General features: G+C 36.3%; 2 protein-coding genes across 4 annotated transcripts in view; one reads left to right on the top strand and one right to left on the bottom strand.

The window, feature by feature from the left end:
• CDKL5 (cyclin dependent kinase like 5) overlaps window positions 1–20,984 on the bottom strand; it is a 182,385-nt gene that overhangs the window by 106,845 nt on the left and 54,556 nt on the right. For all 3 annotated transcript variants that reach the window (XM_033427877.2, XM_033427878.2, XM_049704726.1), the window contains 2 exons: window positions 19,018–19,247; window positions 16,020–16,054 (listed from right to left, as the gene is read on the bottom strand). In XM_033427877.2, the coding sequence (XP_033283768.1) occupies window positions 16,020–16,054; window positions 19,018–19,081 (99 nt within the window). In that variant the 5' untranslated portion in view covers window positions 19,082–19,247. The remainder of the gene's footprint in view (window positions 1–16,019; window positions 16,055–19,017; window positions 19,248–20,984) is intronic.
• On the top strand, window positions 3,489–4,441 carry LOC117201235 (actin-related protein 2/3 complex subunit 1A-like). The gene is given in 2 exon segments (XM_033427958.1): window positions 3,489–3,509; window positions 3,512–4,441. Coding segments are annotated over 2 exon segments (951 nt in total).

Raw genomic sequence — 20,984 nt, 5'->3', positions numbered from 1 at the left:
TAACCAATGCTTAGTCTCCAGAGATTTCAAAGTGCCTTTAAAAATTGAGTTACTTCTTCAAAAACAAGTGGGGTAAAATAACAACAAATGAAGGTTAAAGAAAATAATCCCTGAAACTACTTTAGCATGGTTAAAGGTACCTGATAAAACAAAAAACAGTGCGAGGGGTGGGGGTGGGGGGTCGATAATTCTGGTTACTTTAGGATAAAGTTATTAGCAATTTTCTAGAACTACATGAAAGTTCTCAACATTTTCAAATATTTTGCCTGGAAAAAGTTCTTACTAAGCACTTTGAAAATATACAGATCTGAGATTCAAAGGGATGAAAATAACTGATCTAGCTAAGCAAATGGCTCATAGGCAAGTTAAAAGCCTCTTGTTGAACATTATTTTTAAACTGGACAAGGTATTTCCAATTTAAAAATATAAATATAAGATTTCAGGATCAGCTCCAACACATAAGGTGCTTGGATATTGTCACTCATGTCCTTAACAACAAAAAAAACCTGAACAAACTGCCAATCAGCAACTTTTATTAGGCTTATCAGAGAATTGAGGACACAGGGCAAACTGAACTCTTGAAATCTGGAGAAACAGGCAAATACAGAGAATCACATCCAAGATCAGCTTACCTGGAGCAGAAGGTGCTGGAGTTAATACACTAGTAAGAAAACTTAAATCGTTATTTTGACAAAGGCTTGTGAGTAAGAACTCCTGGGGGCCCGATCTTAGGAGAGCCTCTATACTCTCATGGCTTTACCTCCAGGAACCTCACCAGGTTCTGACTGTGAAGATACAAGAACAATCTCCTCCCCTTTTGGGTAAGAGGAAGAGAAAAGTGACAATTTTGAAATACACCCATGGGAAAAAGTAACAGTTTTGAAATAAACCCAGAAGGTTCTCCATAGCAAAGGCCAACACTCCAAGGGAAAATATACCAGAGCCTTCTATACTGTCCTGGGAAAGGGGAAATTAGCCAACACAGACTTCTCTAGACTTGTTTCACCTAAAGGAAGCAGGGGTTGGGGGAAGGCTAAGAAATACTTCTGAAGGTTGCAGTCCAGGGCTCAGGCCCACCAAAAGACTAAGACTTGGTCCTAAGATTATAAAACACTTGCCCTTCCCCACACTCTACCACCACATCACCAAGGTTCCACAGTAATCCAGTAACAGTGGATTACAACGGAAAGAGTTGCAAGAAACAGACTCTACTTAAAAAGGACTTCTTAGGGAAACCCAAAGATAATGGGGGAGAAAATTTTAAAAATAAAGACACTAGAGGAAACAGAAGCCTCTGGCATCTACACCTACAACAAACATTAAACACAGCCTAGCTCCTAGCCAAATTAACATGAAACCTTATACTACAGGCCTATTTACCTCCATTTCTATTATCCAATATATCCTACCTGGCTTTTGAAAAACACTAAAAAGTATGCTAAAAGGCAAGGGAAAACAGAGTGTGAGGAGATTAAGCAAGCATCAGAACAAGACTCAGATATGGCACAGGTTTGGGGATTACCAGTGATAATTTCAGACAGGGAATTTAAAACAACTATGATTACTATGGTAAGCACTCTAATGGAAAAGGTAGACAACATGCAAGAACAGACAGGTAATGTAAGTATATACAACTCTAAGGAAGAATTAAAAGGAAATGCTAAAACTCAAAAACACCATAACAGGGCTTCCCTGGTGGCGCAGTGGTTGAGAGTCGCCTGCTGATACAGGGAACACGGGTTCGTGCCCCGGTCCGGGAAGATCCCACATGCCGCAGAGCGGCTGGGCCCGTGAGCCATGGCCGCTAAGCCTGTGCGTCCGGAGCCTGTGCTCCGCAACGGGAGAGGCCACAACAGTGAGAGGCCCGCGTACTGCAAAACAAAACAAACAAACAAAAAACACCATAACAAAAATGAATAATACCTTTAATGGGCTCATCAGTAGACTGGACATGGCCAAGGAAAGAATCAGTGAACTTAAAGATATGTCAAGAGAAACTTCCCAAACTAAAATGCAAACAGAAAAAAGAATTTTAAAAAGGAGAAAAGAATATCCAAGAACTATGGGACAATTACAAAAGGTGTCACTGGAATACCAGAAGAATAATGAGACAAAAGAGAAAAAATATTTGAAGGAATAATGGCTGAGAATCCTCCAATTAATGACAGACACCAAATCACACATCCAGGAAGCTCAGAGCACACCAAGCAAGATAAATACCCAAAAACTCTACACCTAAACATATCGTACTCCAACTACAGAAAACCAAACACAAAGAGAAAATCATGAAAGAAGCCAGAGGGGAAAAAAACACCTTACTTATAGAGAACAAGGATAAGAAGTACATTTGACTTCCTGTCAGAAGCCATGAAGTGAAATATTTAGTGTTGAAAGAAAAAAAATCACCAACCTAGAAGGTATTCAGTGAAATTATCCTTCAAAAGTGAAGGAGAAATAAAAACTTTCTCAGATGAACAAAAACTGAGGGAATTTGTCACCAGTAGACCTGCCTAGTAAAAACTGTTTTAAAAAGTTCTTCAGAGAAAGAAAATGACATAGGCCCGAAAGTCAGGTCTACACAAAGAAAGAAAGAGCATTGGAGAAGGAATAAATGAAGGTAAAATAAAATCTATTTTTCCTATTCTTAATAGATAACTGTTCTAAGTAATAACAGTAATAGCGTATTTGCTAATTATAGCAAATGGATAAGTAAAATGAAAGGTACCTGTACTATCTCAGAAGCAGAGTAGAGTTATCCGGTAGTGGACTTAGATGATAAGTTGTAAATATACACTGTAAACTCCAGAGCAACAACTAAAAACCCTTTTTAAAAGAAATATAATGGATATGCTAAGACAGGAGAGAAAACAGAATCATACAAAATGGTCAACTGAAATCAGGGAAGGAAGAAAAAGGGGACCTGTTATTGTTTAAAAAAAAGAAGTATAACAAATAGAAAAGTTACAAACATGGTTCATATTAATCCAAGTATATTGATACTCACTTTAAATGTGAATGGCCTAAATATACCAACTAAAAGAGATTGTCAGAGTAGATTTTAAAAACTCACATTAAATATAAAGATACATCTAGGTTCAAAGCAAACGGATAAAGAAAGATATACCATGTTAATATTAATCAAAAGAAAGCTGGAATAGCTATATCAGTTTTAGACAAAGTAGACTTCAGAACGAGAAAAATCATCAGGGATAAAGAGGGGCATTAGAAAATGATACATTCTCCAAGAAGGCATAACAATCCTTAATATGTATGCACCACACAAGACAGCATCAAAATATACAAGGGGCTCCCTCTGGGCCTCAGTCCTCCACCCGCGTCCGCCAGAGCCTGTTGGTGTCCATTGACCAGAGTCTGTGAATTCAACGCTCCGAGCCCGTCTGGATGGCCCCGACTCCCAGCTGTCTATCCTTCGAAAACACGAAGAATAATGTCCCTGCATCAATTTTTACTAGAGCTAATCACGTGCCATGCCTGGAACAGGGATCGTACCCAGATTGCCCTTAGCCCCAATAACCATGAAGTCCACATCTATAAGAACGGGAGCCAGTGGGTGAAAGCTCATGAGTTCAAGGAGGACAACAGACACATCACAGGTATCGACTGGGCTCCCAAGAGTGACCGCATTGTCACTTGTAGGGCTGACCACAATGCCTACGTCTGGGGTCAGAAAGGTGGAGTTTGGAAGCCGACCCTGGTGATCCTGAGAATTAACTGCGCAGCCGCTTTTGTCAAGTGGTCCCCGCGAGAGAACAAATTTGCTGCGGGCAGCAGAGCACAACTCATTTCTGTTTGTTACTTCGAGTCAGAAAATGACTGGTGGGTAAGCAAGCACATAAAAAAACCCATTCGCTCCACGGTCGCCAGTACACCCTGGGGCAGCAAGATGCCTTTTGGTCAGCTGATGTCAGAGTTTGGTGGCAGTGGCACTGGCGGCTGGGTGAACGGGGTCAGCTTCTTTGCCAGCGGGAGCCGCCTGGCCTGGGTCAGCCACGACGGCACCGTGTCTGTTGTTGATGCCTCAAAAAGCGTGCAGGTCTCAACTCTGAAGACAGAGTTCCTGCCCCTCCTGAGTGTGTCGTTCGGCTCAGAGAACAGCGTTGTGGCTGCTGGCCATGACTGCTGCCCCATGCTCTTTAACTACGACGACCGTGGCTGCTTGACCTTCGTCTCCAAGCTAGACCTCCCGAAAGAGAGCATCCAGCGCAACATGTCGGCCATGGAGCACTTCCACAACACGGACAAGTGGGCCATGACCAAGGACCGAAACACAGCCCTGGAGACGCTGCACCAGAACAGCATCACTCAAGTGTCTATTTATGAGGTGGACAATCAAGATTGTCGCAAATTTTGCACTACTGGCATTGACGGAGCCATGACCATTTGGGATTTCAAGACCTTAGAGTCCAGGGCCTTTGGATAATGTGAAGCTGAGCGAGCTTCCCAGATCCAGCATGAGGACAGATAGGCTGCACCAAGCAACTCCACCATTCGCATGATGGGGAGGAGAGCCAGCCTCCAGGAAACACTGAAGACGCATAAGGCGCAAACCTTGTTCTGTGTTTTGTTTGAGTGTAATTGGTGAAAGTGTTGGTTTTTTAAAAGCAGCAGTGATTTGGGGTGGTTTTTTTTTTTTTTTCTTTTGCTATTTCATTCCATTCTTGACCAAAGCTTCTCTTTAAGCAGTTTATTATGGAAAATTGTCACACTAACTTAAAGGAAGGGGTGGGGGAGGTATGTAAATTGTCTGTTAAAAAATTAAATAAAAATACTGAACAAAAAAACAAAACAAAATATATGAGGCAACAGACCTGCAAAGAGAAATAGACAAATCCACTATTACAGTTGGAGACTTCAACACCCCCTTTCAGTAGGCAAAAAAAAAAAAAGAGAATAAAGATAGGTGAATTGAATAGCACTATCAAGCAACTAAATCTACCTGCCATTTACATAATACTTCATCCAACAGCAGCAGAATACATGTTCTCAAGCTCACATGGAATATTCATCGAGATAGACCAAATTCTGTACCACAAAACACAAATCAGCAAATTTTAAAGAATAAAAATCATACAAAGTATTTTCTCACACCACAATGGAATTAAACTAGAAAACAATAACAAAAAGATAAACGGAAAAATCTCAAAATATTTAGCCATTAAACAACACATTTCTAAATAATACATAGGTCAAAGAGGAAATCTAAAGAGGACTTTTAAAATATTTTGAACTAAATGAAAATGAAAATACAAATCAAAATTTGTATGATGCAGCAAAAGCAGGGCTTAGAGAAAAGTTTATAGCACTGAATGCATATATTAGAAAAGAAAACAGATTTAAAATCAATAACCTAAGCTTCTACCTTAGGATATAAGGCAAAGAAGGACAACTTAAGACTAAAGCAAATAGATAAAAGGATAAAACAATAAAAACTATAGCAGTAATCAATGAAATTAAAAACAGGAACTCAGTAGTGAAAAAAATCAATGGGAACAAAAGATGGTTCTTTGCAAAGACTGATAAAATTGATAAACCTCTAGCCAGGATAACCAAGAAAAAAATGAGCGAAGACACAAATTATTAATATCAGAAATGAAAGAAGTATCATCATTACCAATCACGTGGACATTAAAAGGATAATAAATGAATATTATGAACAAATCTATGCCTACACATTTTATAACTTAGATAAGTGGACCAATTCCTTAAAAGATACAAACTATCAAAATTTACACAAGGAATAATAGATAATCTGAATAGGCCTTTATCTATGGAAGAAACTCAAACAATAATTAATAAACTTCCCAGAAAGAAAGTCCCATACCTAGATGGTTTCACTGGTGAATTCTACGAAACATTTAAGGAAGAAATTCTCTACAATCTCTTCCAGAAAACAGAAGTAGAGAAACACTTCAAAGCTTACTCTATGAGGACACATTATGTATGGTATTACCAATACCAAAACTAGATAAAGACATTAAAGAAAGGCAAACTACATGAACACAGATGTAGAAATCCTCAACCAATATTATCAAATCAAATCCAGCAATGTATAAAAAGAAATACACATCTTGACTACATGGGATTTATCCCAGGTATGCAAGGCTGGTTCAACATCCTAAAATCAATTCATAATCAACAGATGAAAGTAAAAACACCACATGATCATACCAAGTGATACAGAAAAGCATTTGACAAAACCCAATACCCATTTGTGATAAATACTCTTAGCAATCTAAGAATAGAGAGAACTTCCTCAACTTGATAAAGAACATCTACAAGAAACCTACAGTTAACATCGTATTTAATGGTAAGAAACTGCATGCCTTCCCACTAAGCTCAGGAACCAGACAAGAATGTCCTCTCTCACCATCTGTATTAAACATTGTACTGGAAGTCATAACTAATACAAGACAGGTAAAGGAATTAAAAGGTATACAGATTGGGAAAGAAGAAGTAAAACTATTTTGTTCGCAGATGACATGACTGATTATGAAGAAAATCCCAAAGAATTTACCCCCCAAAAAACACTGGAACTAATACGCAATTCTAGCAAGGTCACAGGATACAAAGCTAACATACAAAAGTCAATCACTTTCCTATATACCAGCAAAGAACAACTGGAATTTAAAAATTAAAAACAATACCATTTATATTATCACCAAAAGAAAAAAAGTACTTAGGTATAAAGCTAACAAAACAATTGTAAGATATGTATGTGAAAAACTAAATAACTTTGTTGAAAGAAATCAAAGAGAGAAAAATCAAATGGAGACATATTCTGTGGTCATTGATTAGAACACACAATATTGTTAAGATGTCAATTCTCAACTTGATCTACAGATTCAATGCGATCCCAATCCTAGCAAGCTATTTTGTGGATATCAACAAACTGATTTAAAAGATAAAACAGAAAGGCAAAAGACCTGGAATAGCCAACACAATACTGAAAAAGAACAACAAAATTGGAGGACTGACACTACCTGACTTTAAGACTTACTACAAAGCTACAGTAAATCAAGACAGTATGATATTGGTGAAGAATAGACACACAGATCAATGAAACAGAACACAGAACCCCAAACTAGACTCAACACAAACACAGCTGATCTTTGATAAAGAAGCGGAGGCAATCCAATGGAGAAAGAAGTCCTTTCAACAAATGGTTGAAATAACCTAATCAAAAAATGGGCAAAGGACTTGACTAGACATTTCTCCAAAGACATACAAATAGCCAAGAGCACATGAAAAGATGTTCAACATCACTAATCATTAGTGTCATGCAAATCAAAACCACAAAATGATACCATTTTACATCAACTAGGATGGCTACAATAAAAAAAAATAAGGAAACAAGTGTTGGCGAGGATGTGGAGAAATTGGAACCTTTGTACAGTGCTGGCAAGAATGTAAAGTGCTGCAGTCACTGAGGAAAACAGTTTTGTGGTTCCTCAAAAAAATTAAACACAGAATTACCATATACCTAGCTAGTATTTCCACTTCTTGCCGTATACCCCAAAAGAACTGAAAACGGGGACTCAAACAAAACTTGACCACAAATGTTCACAGCAACACTATTCACGATAATCAAAAGGTGAAAACAACCCAAATGTCCATCCACAGATAAATGGATAAACAAAATGTGATATGTCCATACAACAGAATATGACTCAGTCATAAAAAAAGGAATGAAGTAATGATACAGGCTACATGGATGAACCTCAAAAACATTACACTAAGTGAAAGAAGTCAAACTCAAATGGTCACAAATTGTATATGATTCTATTTATATGAAATATCCAGAATAGGTAAATCTATAGAAAAATCAGATTGGTGTTTGCCAGGGATAGAGAGAGGGAGAAACAAGGAGTGAGTACTTAATGGGTATGGGGTTTTCTTTTGGGGTGATAAAAGTGTTTTGGAACTCGACAGAGGTAGTGATTGTACAATATTGTGAATGTACTAAATGCTACTGAATTGTACACTTTAAAATGGTTGGTTTTACATTATGTGAATTTTACCTCAATTTTTTTTTAAAAAAGGTCACAACATTGTAAATCAATTATTCATCGATTAAAAAACAAAAAAAGAAGATGGGCCTATGAGGCTTACTTCCTGGCTCTACCACCTACTAACTTGTATGGCCTTCAGGAAATTAACCTATTATATTTGAGCATCAGTTTCCCTCATGTTAAAGGAAGGTAATTCTTTCTAACTTTTATAGTTGCTATGAGGATCTAAAGAGTAATGAAAATAAAGCACCTGGCATAGGACTTCCCTGGTGGCACAGTGGTTAAGAATCTGCCTGCCAATGCAGGGGGACACGCGTTCGATCCCTGGTCCGGGAAGATCCCACATGCCGTGGAGCAACTAAGCCCATGTGCCACAACTACTGAGCCTGCCCTCTAGAGCCCACGAGCCACAACTACTGAAGCCTGCACACCTAGAGCCTGTGCTCTGCAACAAGAAGCCACCGCAGTGAGAAGCCCGCACACCTCAATGAAGAGTAGCCCCCTGCTCACAGCAACAAAGGCCCAACGCAGCCAAAATAAATAAATAAATAAATAATTTATATTTAAAAAAAAAAAAAGCACCTAGCATAGCACAATGCCTGGAAGTTAAGAGGTACTTGAAACAGAGATTATTACTATTGCTTCTTAACTTAATTTCTCATTTATGGCCACTTGAATTATATTAGGAAGCTATCTCAAGTTTTTCTGTTTCCAAAGAATTTAACTCTTCATATTTGTGCGAATGTCCTTCTCTTGAACTCAAGTAATCTTTCATAGTCTCAGTGGAGACTGTTTTCTTCTCTGTATTCATTTTGGATGAAAAGAGAGCTATTCAGGCCAGTGATGGAACACAGTCAGGGTGAATAGATTGTATGTGTCTCTGTATGCCCAGTTCCTAGCAAAGTCCACTTCTCCGTTCTGACAGTTGATCATGAACGAGGTAACCAATATAAAATTTCCTACTTAGCCAGCCAAAAGATATACCCAAGCCCAGCTCAAGGGAAAAGTAATTTTCAGTGGAAGTTCCACACTTTATTAATTCTATTCCTCAGACTCCAAGAGCACCAAGGGCAAAGAGACAAACAGAAACTGAGATTGTTGGTCCACTGAGGCCACTATGCTGTTTCCACTGTATTCTCCTAGTTAGGGCTGCTCAGCATTAGAAGTCAGCAAACTTTTTCTGTTTAGGAAGGGCCACAAAATAAACACTGTATTTTAGGCTTTGTATGTCATACGGTCTCTGTTGCAACGACTTAACTCTGTCATTTTAGCGCAAAAGCATCCATAGAAAATACGTAAATGAACGAGTATGGCTATGTTCCATAAAATAAGTGGCGGGCCAGATTTGGCCCACAGGCACTCAATAGATTTTTCTTAAACAAATATTTGGTTGAATTTTACTTTGTAATACCATGCCTAGAACACAGTGCTTTAAGTACAGGAGGTAGAAAAAAATTTTAATTTGATTTTTTTAATTAAAATGCTTTAACATAGGAAACAAACCTTTAAATTAAGAAATAGTGGGCTTCACTGGTGGCACAGTGGTTAAGATTCTGCCTGCCAATGCAGGGGACACGAGTTCGAGTCCTGGTCCAGGAAGATCCCACATGCCATGGAGCAACTAAGCCCGTGCGTCACAACTACTGAGCCTGCACTCTAGAGCCCGTGAGCCACAACTACTGAGCCCATGAGCCACAACTACTGAAGTCTGTGCGCCTAGAGCCTGTGCTCTGCAATGAGAAGCCACCGCAATGAGAAGCCCGCGTGCTGCAACAAAGAGTAGCCCCTGCTTGCTGCAACTAGAGAAAGCTCGTGCACAGCAACAAAGACCAAACACAGCCAAAAAAAAAATAAAATAAAAATAAATTAAAAAAAAAAGAAATAGTAAAGCTCAAAAGCACTGCAGAATATGAACTATAGCTTCTAGTGGTATTTCATGGGTGGGTTACTTTTTATATAAAAATAGATCCCCACGTACTACTTTCCAGTTACTGATTTCAACAACTGATAAAGAGTTATGCTTAACTATTTAAAAGTGTCCACTATACGGGCATTTGTTGATCAGTTCTTTTTCTTATATTTCCAGTGAATATATATTTCAGGCTGTGTAGAAAAATGATTCACACTCATTTTTGGTTCCTGAAGTTTTAAAGTCATATTAAAGAACTAGTTAAATCCCTTAAGCAGAGACATTTATCAAAGACTAATGAAATTACTCATCTTAAGAAGATGTAGGAAGAATGTTCTCTCTCTCTCTCTCTTTTTTTAATATTTATTAATTTATTTATTTGACTGCTCCGGGTCTTAGTTGTGGTGTGCAGGCATGTGGGACCTAGTTCCCGGATCAGGGATTGAACCTGGGCCCCCTGCATTGGGAGCAGAGTCTTAACCACGGGACCACCAGGGAAGTCCCAAGAATGTTCTCTTAAAGAAGGAAATAATTATGTTTTATGATTGGCAGAAAAGGGGACTTTAAAGTCCATCTAGTGCTCCAGCCAACTCGTCCTCTAGACTGGGGGGCTGTGGAGTGGGGGGGGGGGGACTGAGTCACTATAAGAAGGACAAATGAGGTAAAGTCTTCTATGTAGACAATGCATGCAGAGCTAGTAGTGGGGCTAGTTCTAATTTGACCATTCCCTTATCTCATTTACTAAAAAACAAACAAACAAAAAAATCCAGATTAGGACGATGAGGATAAAGGCAACCAGGAAGCCTGCAAAAGCCCCAGATTCTTCTGGTTCCCTGAAGAAGTCAGACTCAACTGGAAATTGACACCTGAGCCATTGTTTCTTTTACTGATAACAAGACAACAGAAACATGGGTAGTTTTTCCTATATCAACAGACTAGCAGAATTGGAAATACAAAATATTATAGTACAAAGAAGTATGATTTTGGTGAGACTTTTGTCGTGTTCCAGAGACTGTTCTACAGTCAATTGGATCAGAAACAAAAACCCGGTCAAGAGAGGAAACCACACAGAAGTAATGGTTCTACATGAGTGCCTCTGTAAGAAGAGGCAGATGTTTTCCCCCATTAATGATTCCTACTATCTTTGTTCCTGACCTGAAGTCCAGTTTAATATTGATATCTCATTAATCTTCATAACCTGCAGTAAATTCACATAATTTCAGACAGTGCAATTACTTAAAAAAAGATTATGATAAAATAATCAATTAATACTGAAATACTTCCAGCTTCTTACAATCTTTATGAAAAACCCCAAGCCTCGCTATAATCTTCTTCAAACGCTAGGAATTTTGCACACAAAAGCAAGAAACCACATCTTATTTTTATTTAAATAAGGAGGAATAAAATGACAAAGTAAATAATATCCCATATATTCTGTTTCTCATTGTTGACATCTTTTTTAAGTTTTAAAAACTCTAATAACATGTAAAACCTAAAACTAAAAATTAAAGAAAAACATCTGTTTTATTTAATGTGGGCAACAACCTGAAAAAATAAGTTTATTTTGGTCTAGTAGAAAATAACTGTATGGTCTTAGATGGCAACTATAAATAATCTGTTAAATTGATAATGGTTCATTGACTTTTCCTCAAGCATCTTCTCAAAATAGTTTGATTAAAAAAAAGTAACCAAATCATCATTCAGCTTTTTGGTGAAAAAATAAAATTAATCTGAAAAAGATGGAATCATTAATCCAAAATGCATATTGCTTGCTAAAAATGAAGGCTTATAACAAAAGACAAATTTGTGAATATTAAGTAATAACAAACATCCAAAGAATGCCTTTTAGTAGGGGAAAATATGGGTATTCCTACCTAGAAAATATTTAATCAAATCTACTCTTCCTACAACTCTCAAAAGAGAAAAATGACACAATCCAGATCTCTATCCACTCTCTCCTTACCCTCTTGCAATTTGGCATTAATGTATCATTTGACTTAAAGAAGTCATTAATAAATGGCATTCTTAAATGAAATGGATTTTCTCACCCCTCAATCCTTATCATTATGGATCTTTTTTATGGATTTTTAACACTATTGGTGAATACCATTTAAAAAAAAATCTTTCTTCCTTGCTTTCAAGAGGTCTACTCCCTCTCCTTTCAGTATGATCATTTTAAACACGTCTTTCACTCTGCTCTGTACTCCCTCTTGGAAGGTTCATATCATTTCACACTTCCATCTCAGGTTCAAGGTAGCCATTTCTGGAGTCAGATCAAAGCCTGGTTTCGCCACTTATCAGCTGCATAATCTTGGCCCGGTTACATAGCCTCTCTCTGACTCAGTTTCCTCATATGTAAAATAAGGATGAGAGTGGGGATTGTGGGGATTAAATGTAAAACATCAAACAGAGTGCCTATCTACCATATATGGTAGATGCTCAATATATGGTATTTACTAATATCAGGTTTGGTATTCTGTTGACATTTTATTCTTTATTATGAAAGCCAAACTCATTATCTCTCCCTCCAAACTTATACACCCTTTACAAGTTTCCCAGTCAGATAAATGATACCAATGCTTTTCCAGTTTACCACAAATCCTTGGGATCATCTTTAATCCCTCCACAGGGACCCACCACTGTGCAAAAGCTCTCGACAGTGTCCTTCCTTTTTGGTTCTGTAATTTAAGTCAAGTTTATCATTTATTCAATACTTACAGCTGTACCCCAGTACTGGATTGTTCACAGCTTTGTATAACTAGCTATTCAAGAGCATTCGTTACCTACTACTTCAAAACAAACAAACACTTCTCATAAGTCAACCCCAGCCATAGGAAAGGAACTACATGAATCAGCACTTCACTGTCCTAGGCTCAATTAGCATCAATCTCCAACCTCTCTCTATCATCTCTCTTGCCTCAAGTTCTAATCGCATCTCCCTATTTCAACTCCATTCCATTCTCCCTACTTTGTTGTGAGGATGACCTTTTTGGGTTTCTGGGAAGAAAAGTGTACTGTAAAACATGCCTCCCCTCTCACAGGCACTTCAAAGCAGACACGTAAAGAAAAAGAAGATCAGCAATGCATATTTACAGGGCAAAGGTCCAAGCCAGAACTTCTTCCAAGTGCGAGTAATCACAAAGCTCCATAAAGAGTTTAATAGTCACTGCTAAGAGTGTTCATATACATGCCAATATGTATATATAACAATAAACAGAAGTTGTCAAAAAGAAAGTACAGTTACATTTTTCTTTTTTAATTGGGCAGCATTTATTTCAGTAAATTAAGGAGTATGATCTTTGGTCTGGAATAGCCCAACATCATATTATGTTCACAAAAGACAAGATATATCTGTTTATAAACATGACCTCTAAATTTCTTGCAACAGGACACAGATTAAAACAGTGACTTTCTTTCATACTTGTTCAAATACACCATATGCTAGGAATTATTTAGTTATATATACAATCATAGCCAACATTCTCAGAAACAGATCAAATTTATGCATGTGATCACATACCTGTGTAAGTAATCACAAGAGACCTGATTTATACATTTTTATAAGCATTTTATTAAAATTTAAAAGGTATGCAAAATATATGGGCATGATCACTTCACAAATAATAAGCACAAAAGGGAGGATTATATCCATTTTTGACTATGAGATTTCATAGTTATCCATTTGTTTGATCCTAACGGGTAAATCTTATCAGAAGCATCAAATTCTCTATTTTTGGACAGTGGGGTAAAGATCTGAAGGTCTGATTCTAGCTGAAAAAAGGGTATACTGTAAGAAGTCTAATGACTAAACAGTTGGAAATTCTAGAAAGAATTTTATATTACTCTGAGTTAGGTACTAATTTATGCTTCAAATTTTCCATCCAGTGCTATCTTTTTAGGTACATGAAAGGAAAAAGCAACGATACTCAGACAGGTGGTCTGTAGGGCCCTCATTTAGTGAAGGGCAGTAAAAAAGAGGTATTTTTTTTAGATGCAATCCCATTTGCAGCAATCTCACAGGTTATTTTTTATCTATTCTTCTATCTATTCAGACAGACCATAAGACATATAAGGGCAAGAAAACTATGGTTTATTCATCCTTGTAACTCAAAATGCCTTGCACGTGGCCACTAAGAATCAGAGTTCACGTTTAGAGTCGGTTTCCCAAGAGCAGAGATGCCTGTTCTCGTCCACTTTCACTCTGAGCCCATCTTGCTGGCACTAATAGTGTGTATTATGAGAATGAGGTACAGTTAACAAGCATGTTTTAACAAATGAGTAAACCAGATATATGGAAAGATAAAAACAATATATTCAACTAATAAACTTTATTTGTACATAAAAGGCAGGAGAGCTTAGATAAGGTCATGCATATGGCTGATTCTCTTTGTTGTGCAACGGAAACTAACACAGTATCGTGAAGCAATTATACTCCAATAAAGATCTATTAAAAAATTTTTAAAATTTTTTTAATTAAAAAAAAAAGTATAGGGGAAAAGGTCACGGGAAGAAGTGTGACAACGACTGAGAGAAAATACTGTTGGAAGATTTGTCATTATATATCAGAAATCCCTGGGTTTTAAAATTCAAGGATTAAGACTAAGAACTGAAGCTTCCATTTGCTATGTTGTATCAATAGAGCCATAGTACAAAAAGGAGTATTATGTTCATTAAAGAGTCAAATTTAATTTGGACACTAACAACCTATTTCCCCTGAGTAGTATCTACCCAAGAATTTTACTTTTTTAAAGCTTCCTAAATTTATTTTAACTCAAGGCACCTCCTTAAAAGCACAGCACTTCACTAGAGAGCTTTCTATTTGTTTAATTTCAAACTGCAGTGATATTTCTTAATTAGGAATTTAAGGTGCTAAATTTATTTTGATTACATTTAATTTATTATTTTAAATTCTTAGTCATCCTGAATCAACAGCCAACAGTATTCAAACCATTTTTTTAGGATTTACTGGCAGAGATCTTCAGATAACTATTATCAACATAAAATAACTCAAACACCCAATTTCAAGAATAATAGAAAATTCTTTGAATTAAAGAGATTTGTGATGTAAAACCCAAAATACATCAACTGTCATGAAGCCTTAAATTCAAAATGTAAGTAATATTTTGTACAATGGGAAAGAAAAAGCAAACATAAAAATTATATCATCTTTGTGTGTGTGTGTATATACACACACACACATACATATATGTTATGACAGATTGACAGATTTGAGAGTTTAAATTAAATGGCTTAGGCTAAATTGCTAAGCTCATCTCAGATATAAATTATATCATTATAAAATATCCCAAAAATCTTTAAACCTTGGTCTTAACAAATTATACACAAAATAGTATGAGGCCAGATACTAATATTCAAACTAGGTATACCATAATAGAAAAATATTTAACCTAATGTTTGAAATTGTTACAGCTTCAACACTTGCCATCTTAACGGTAGTCTCTGAGTAAAACATGCTCAACACTGAGCAACACCTATGGAAACTTGAAATAATCTCCCTGAATAACTGGTGATTATTAATCATAGTCAAATAATCTATATATATAAGATTCATTTCAAGGCTGTTCAAGGGTGATCAACCACAGCTAACAGTCATAATCATACACTATTACCCCAAGCCCTATTTCATAACCAAACACCTATACACTACCCTTCAAAATCTGGATTCTGACCCAATAAGCAGTCTAAGTTATTGGGTCTACAAGAAAAATATTGACATGAAACTCCCCCTTGCTCTTAAGTACTCGAACATAAATTAAATCTGTCACTACTTTGATTTCTTCTCTACCATCTTTTCTCTCTCCCCATTAGGCAGCTTTTCACCTACACATAGGTCAGTTGAAAAAAAGAGCACATGACTGTAAAGAACTAACTACTTAATCATGATAAAGCTTACCCAAAGAAGTCTCTTTTTTCAGGGTTCCCATATTAATTCTCCTTTATTAAGCATCATCACCATCATAGCCAGTTTTAATTATATGCCCACATGCACAGAACACTACATTAGTTTCAAAACAGTTAAACATATACAGATATTTTCTTTTTAAAAATTATGTACTTGCCTTGTGTCTGCATTTAAGTACAACTCCATAGGCTCCTATAATAAAAAAAGAAGTAAACAATTAGGGGCACGTATACAAATTACAGCTCTTGGAGACTGTAGAATCAAAGTTCTATTATATTTACATTGGTTATCAATATATGGTATAATTATGATTCCTAAAATGATAATATTCTGCAGTGATAATGCAATGAGCCATATACAAAGAGAGCATGAATATTTATTATACATTTTTTATAAACCAAGAGTATAAGCAACCCATTTCCCCAACAAGTGCATATTCTTAAATGCTTCTCTTTTTAAAGAAAATTTCACTTTTCTTTTTTAAACTTAAGTTTAAAAATTTCTAGAGACAAGATTTGGACATAACAACTTTAAGAGTAAATTAAAATCACCTCAAAAGATTCTAGAGAACTCAAACTTTAAGAGTTAATGGTTTCACAAAGGTAGGCTCAAGCATGGAGCCTACCAAATATGTTCGCTGTCCTAGGAGACATTTAAATTCTCTTCTAAGATACTGGAATGTTTTCCCTGACTGGCAAAATAGTACAGGCCTCACCTCAGCATTCCAATCAATAACTAGTAGGAGTTGCTACATTTTTGCCATAAATATTAAAATCAAAGGCACCAGCAGAGGGGTCCAAGGATCTCTGGCCATTTATAGCCAAGCACTCCCACTTTCTTTGATATATTTCAAATGAGATACATCACTAGCTTTTGGGTTACTTATACTATTAACTAGCCAGTAAGCTGCTTCCTTAGAGGCAAAACACAGAGTTGACAGCAAGGAAATTGAGGCAAAAGTTATAATGTGAAAATATCTAATTAGGAGAATCAAAATATAATATATGATAACTGAAGTTTGTAGAAATGATTGACATTTACAGACAGGCAAAGCCCGTGTTCATCTCTGAGAAGAGGACTTCAGGGAGATGACATTAGGAAATGTGTCTCCAACAGAGCCTGGAGAGCCAGAATAAGTCTCCCTCACCCGGTAGAGATGGATGAATCTTATTATCACAGTTAGGATGAACCCAGCCATTACAGTCATCCAACTCAACTCCACAATCACCAGGCAATCATCCAATCCTCATTTAACTGCCCATGCTAGTTTTTCTGTGGGGTAAAAATGCACTGCTTAGGCTGCAGGGACGTAGAGCTTGCTTGACAGTTTTTAATTACCTTAATATATATGTATTTCATAGTCAGAAAAGCATCTGAGGTAGTTTACAAAGAAAAAAAAACATATAGCAATGATGGTTCTGACTACAATTTAAAACTGACATATTCTGATTTATATAACAGTCTGGTAGTTTTAGTTAATCTAAGCCGATCCCTGAGAAGATTATCACCTATGGGTATACTATGAAAAACAAGGCTATGATCCAGAAAATCTTAGGCCCAGAATCTGGAACATTCCAATCCTGTTACACCCAAGGAGCTGACCTTCTCCATCAAGTAGCTTTACGGCATGTCTCTATAATACTTTTGAAAAAACAAAAATAAAAATAATAAAGAAAGCAGGTATTATAAAATTAATAGTAGATAACACATTGAAAATGAATTTTATCTACATAATTAATATCAATGAAAAACAGGAAAAGGAGTTGACTGCTGAAGGAAGAAGGATCCATTCTTTTTATATGGTTTCAAACTTCAGACCCTGAAGCAAACACGCAATGATTAGACAATATTTTAATTGTTTCTATTTATTTGAAAAGGATTTAACAACTTAATATTAAAATCCAGAACAACTATCCTGTTGACATAGGTAAATTTTAAAACTTCTTTTGAAATTCAAAATATACTTGAAAATTCTGAAATATCAAGTTTTTGTAATATTTGCTTTAAAGATATAGATGCTAAGAAACCATAATTATAAATCACTTATATCGTGTTAACAGAATCATTTATCAAAATCTCAATAAAGTTATCTTTAAGCCAAGAGCAAAAATTACTAACAAGGGGCTTCCCTGGTGGCGCAGTGGTTGGGAGTCCGCCTGCCGACGCAGGGGACATGGGTTCGTGCCCCGGTCCGGGAGGATCCCACGTGCCACGGAGCGGTTGGGCCCGTGAGCCATGGCCGCTGAGCCTGCGCGTCCGGAGCCTGTGCTCCGCAACGGGAGAGGCCACAGCAGTGAGAGGCCCGCGTACCAAAAAAAAAAAAAACCTAACAAGGAATAATCAGGAAGATTTATGAAAATGAATTACCATATTTCATCAAATTGGTATCACTGATTATAAGCATTAGTACTGCTAGGAAAGAAAAAGTGCTGTCAATCAAACCATGACATGCTACTGATTATAACACACATCTGATTTCAGAGATGTTAAAAAATGACCAAATTGGGCTTCCCTGGTGGCACAGTGGTTGAGAGTCCGCCTGCCAATGCAGGGGACACAGGTTCGTGCCCCGGTCCGGGAGGATCCCACGTGCCGCGGAGCGGCTGGGCCCGTGAGCCATGGCCGCTGAGCCTGCGCGTCCGGAGCCTGTGCTCCACAACGGGAGAGGCCACAACAGTGAAAGGCCCGCGTATGGGAAAAAAAAACAAAAACAAGACCAAATGGTGTGGTTCAGAATTTATAAAATGTGGTTTGTTATTCTCAAAGACAAATAGAAGTTATTTATTCATTATTTATCATGTATTAAGGAAAATTTGACATACAAATTTTAAGTTAGTCAAAATAAGCCTAGCTGACATAAAAAGTAAATGTAACCAAAAAAATGTAGACTAAAGAAATCATGATTGCTAATGAAAAGAATGAAATGAAGGCAGCCTTAAGAAATCTGATTTCTTAAACTTTAAAGGATTTTTAAATGTTATGAACGTTCAATTGGAGAATAAGACCCAAATAGTTTAAGAGTAATTTTACTTTTAATATTTTACTCTTAGGCACATATGTGAATTGATAAAGGTTAACAGAATCTGAATTAATAACTTTTTTGGTGGTAGGTATAATTGTACATTGCTCAAAAACTCAAGGAATGCTAAACTTACCTTCACCTACAACCCCAAGGATCTCAAATTTATTCATCACATTACCAATGTTAGGAATCTTCATGAAGACAAACTCCTCTTTTGATGCAAGCCACAGAACATGGCATCAAAAAAGAACTTCTAAGAAAGTTGTACAGTAAGTAGAACCAAAAATGTCCAAAGGAAGAAATTCTCACAGGTTGGCAGGAACTTTCACATATTTGTCCTAATGTGAAGTATTAAATGATTCCCTGAAAGAACAAACACAATTAAAAGTCATAAGTTTTATTTCTCAGTACTCTAATAATAAACTAACCAATCTTTTTCTACAGTTCTTTTAAAATCACATTAATGTTTCATATACTACTACTACTACTACTACTGCTACTGCTACTGCTGCTAATAATAATAGGAGGGAAGAACCCAAAATGAAACACAAATGAAAAAATGTACCTAACTATATTTGAAATGAATAATATAACTACACTGAAGGAGGCTGGGGGAAAAGAATTAACCCCAGGTAACTTCTGAAAGCAGTATTTTAACTACATACTCTCCTTGAACTAAAGACAAAAAGAAATATAAACAAATATTATACTCAGTTATTTGTTTTTACACAGAGATATGAAACTTTTTCATGTATATTCTAGGATTGAGCAAATAAGTAAATACACTGTGGACAATGTGGGTTTGGTCTCATTCTCATAAAAGGAAGTTACAAAGATGACAAGGGGGAAAGCTTGGAAATAAGAGTTAACCATATAGGGTCAGTTCTTAATATAGACAGATGTAGAAATAGATATAAATGTGTATGTAAATATACATATACACATACATTCTTCCAAAAGGTAAAACATGAATCTAACCATAGGCAGCAACAGACAAGCCCGAACTAAGGGACATTCTACTCAATAACAGACCTGTATTCTTTAAAAACGTCTACATCATGAAAGACAAGGAACAACTGAGTAACTGTTCCAGAAAAGAAGATTAAGAGTCATGATAACTAAATATAATGCATGATCCTGGATTGGACCCTAGACAAGAAAAAAAATTTTTTGCTATAAAGGGTAACTGATAAAATTTAAATGTCTACAGATTAGATAGTAATATTGTAACAATGATAATTTCTTTTTGTTTTGACAATAGTAAGGTGGTTACATAAAACAATGCTCTTGTTTTAAGAAATGACAAGATGGATGAAGGTGTTCAAAAGGTACAAACTTCTAGTAATAAAATGAACAAGTCCTAGGGATGCAATGTACAGCATGGTGACTATAGTTAATAATACTGTATTGTATATTTGAAAGTTGCTAAGAGAATAAATCTTAAAAGTTCTCATCACAAGAAAAAAGTATGTTCCTATGTGTGGTGATGGATGTCAACTAGACTTACTGTGGTGATCATTTTGCAGTACATACAAATATCAAATCATTATGTTGTACACTTGACACCAATGTTATATGTCAATTATATTTTGATAAAATAAATAAATAAGGCATAGCCCAGATCTCTAGAATAAGAGAGTCTAATAAAAAGCTTAACCAGAAAAAAAAGAGGAAGAACACCAAAGTTTTTAGAGATAAAGCTTGCAACTTAAACCGTTCAGAAAAAAATATGTACAGTGTATGGAGGAAGAGAAAGAGAGAGAGAGAGAATGATAAAGCAAATACGATAAAATATTAACATTTGGGGAATAAGAGTCAAGGGTCTAGGAAACAGGAAACCTTTATACCATCTTTGCAACTTTAAATCTGAAATTATTTCAAAATAAGTTCTTTTGTTTCAAAAAAACCTATCTTTAAGAAGAACAGCTGTATCAATATATAATATTGGTTTAAAAGGAAGAAATAAATCTAAACCAGTAAAGAAATTTTTTTTGCTGCCTATGAAATTTGAAACTTTTAAAATATATGAGTACCCCATGTGGTGTAAAGTACTGACACGGAAAAGTGTGCCGTTCTGTACACTAATAGTAGGAATGTAAA

This window comes from Orcinus orca, chromosome X (genome assembly GCF_937001465.1).
Source record: "Orcinus orca chromosome X, mOrcOrc1.1, whole genome shotgun sequence".
Lineage (NCBI taxonomy): Eukaryota > Metazoa > Chordata > Mammalia > Artiodactyla > Delphinidae > Orcinus > Orcinus orca.
This window is presented reverse-complemented; position numbering and strand designations above follow the sequence as displayed.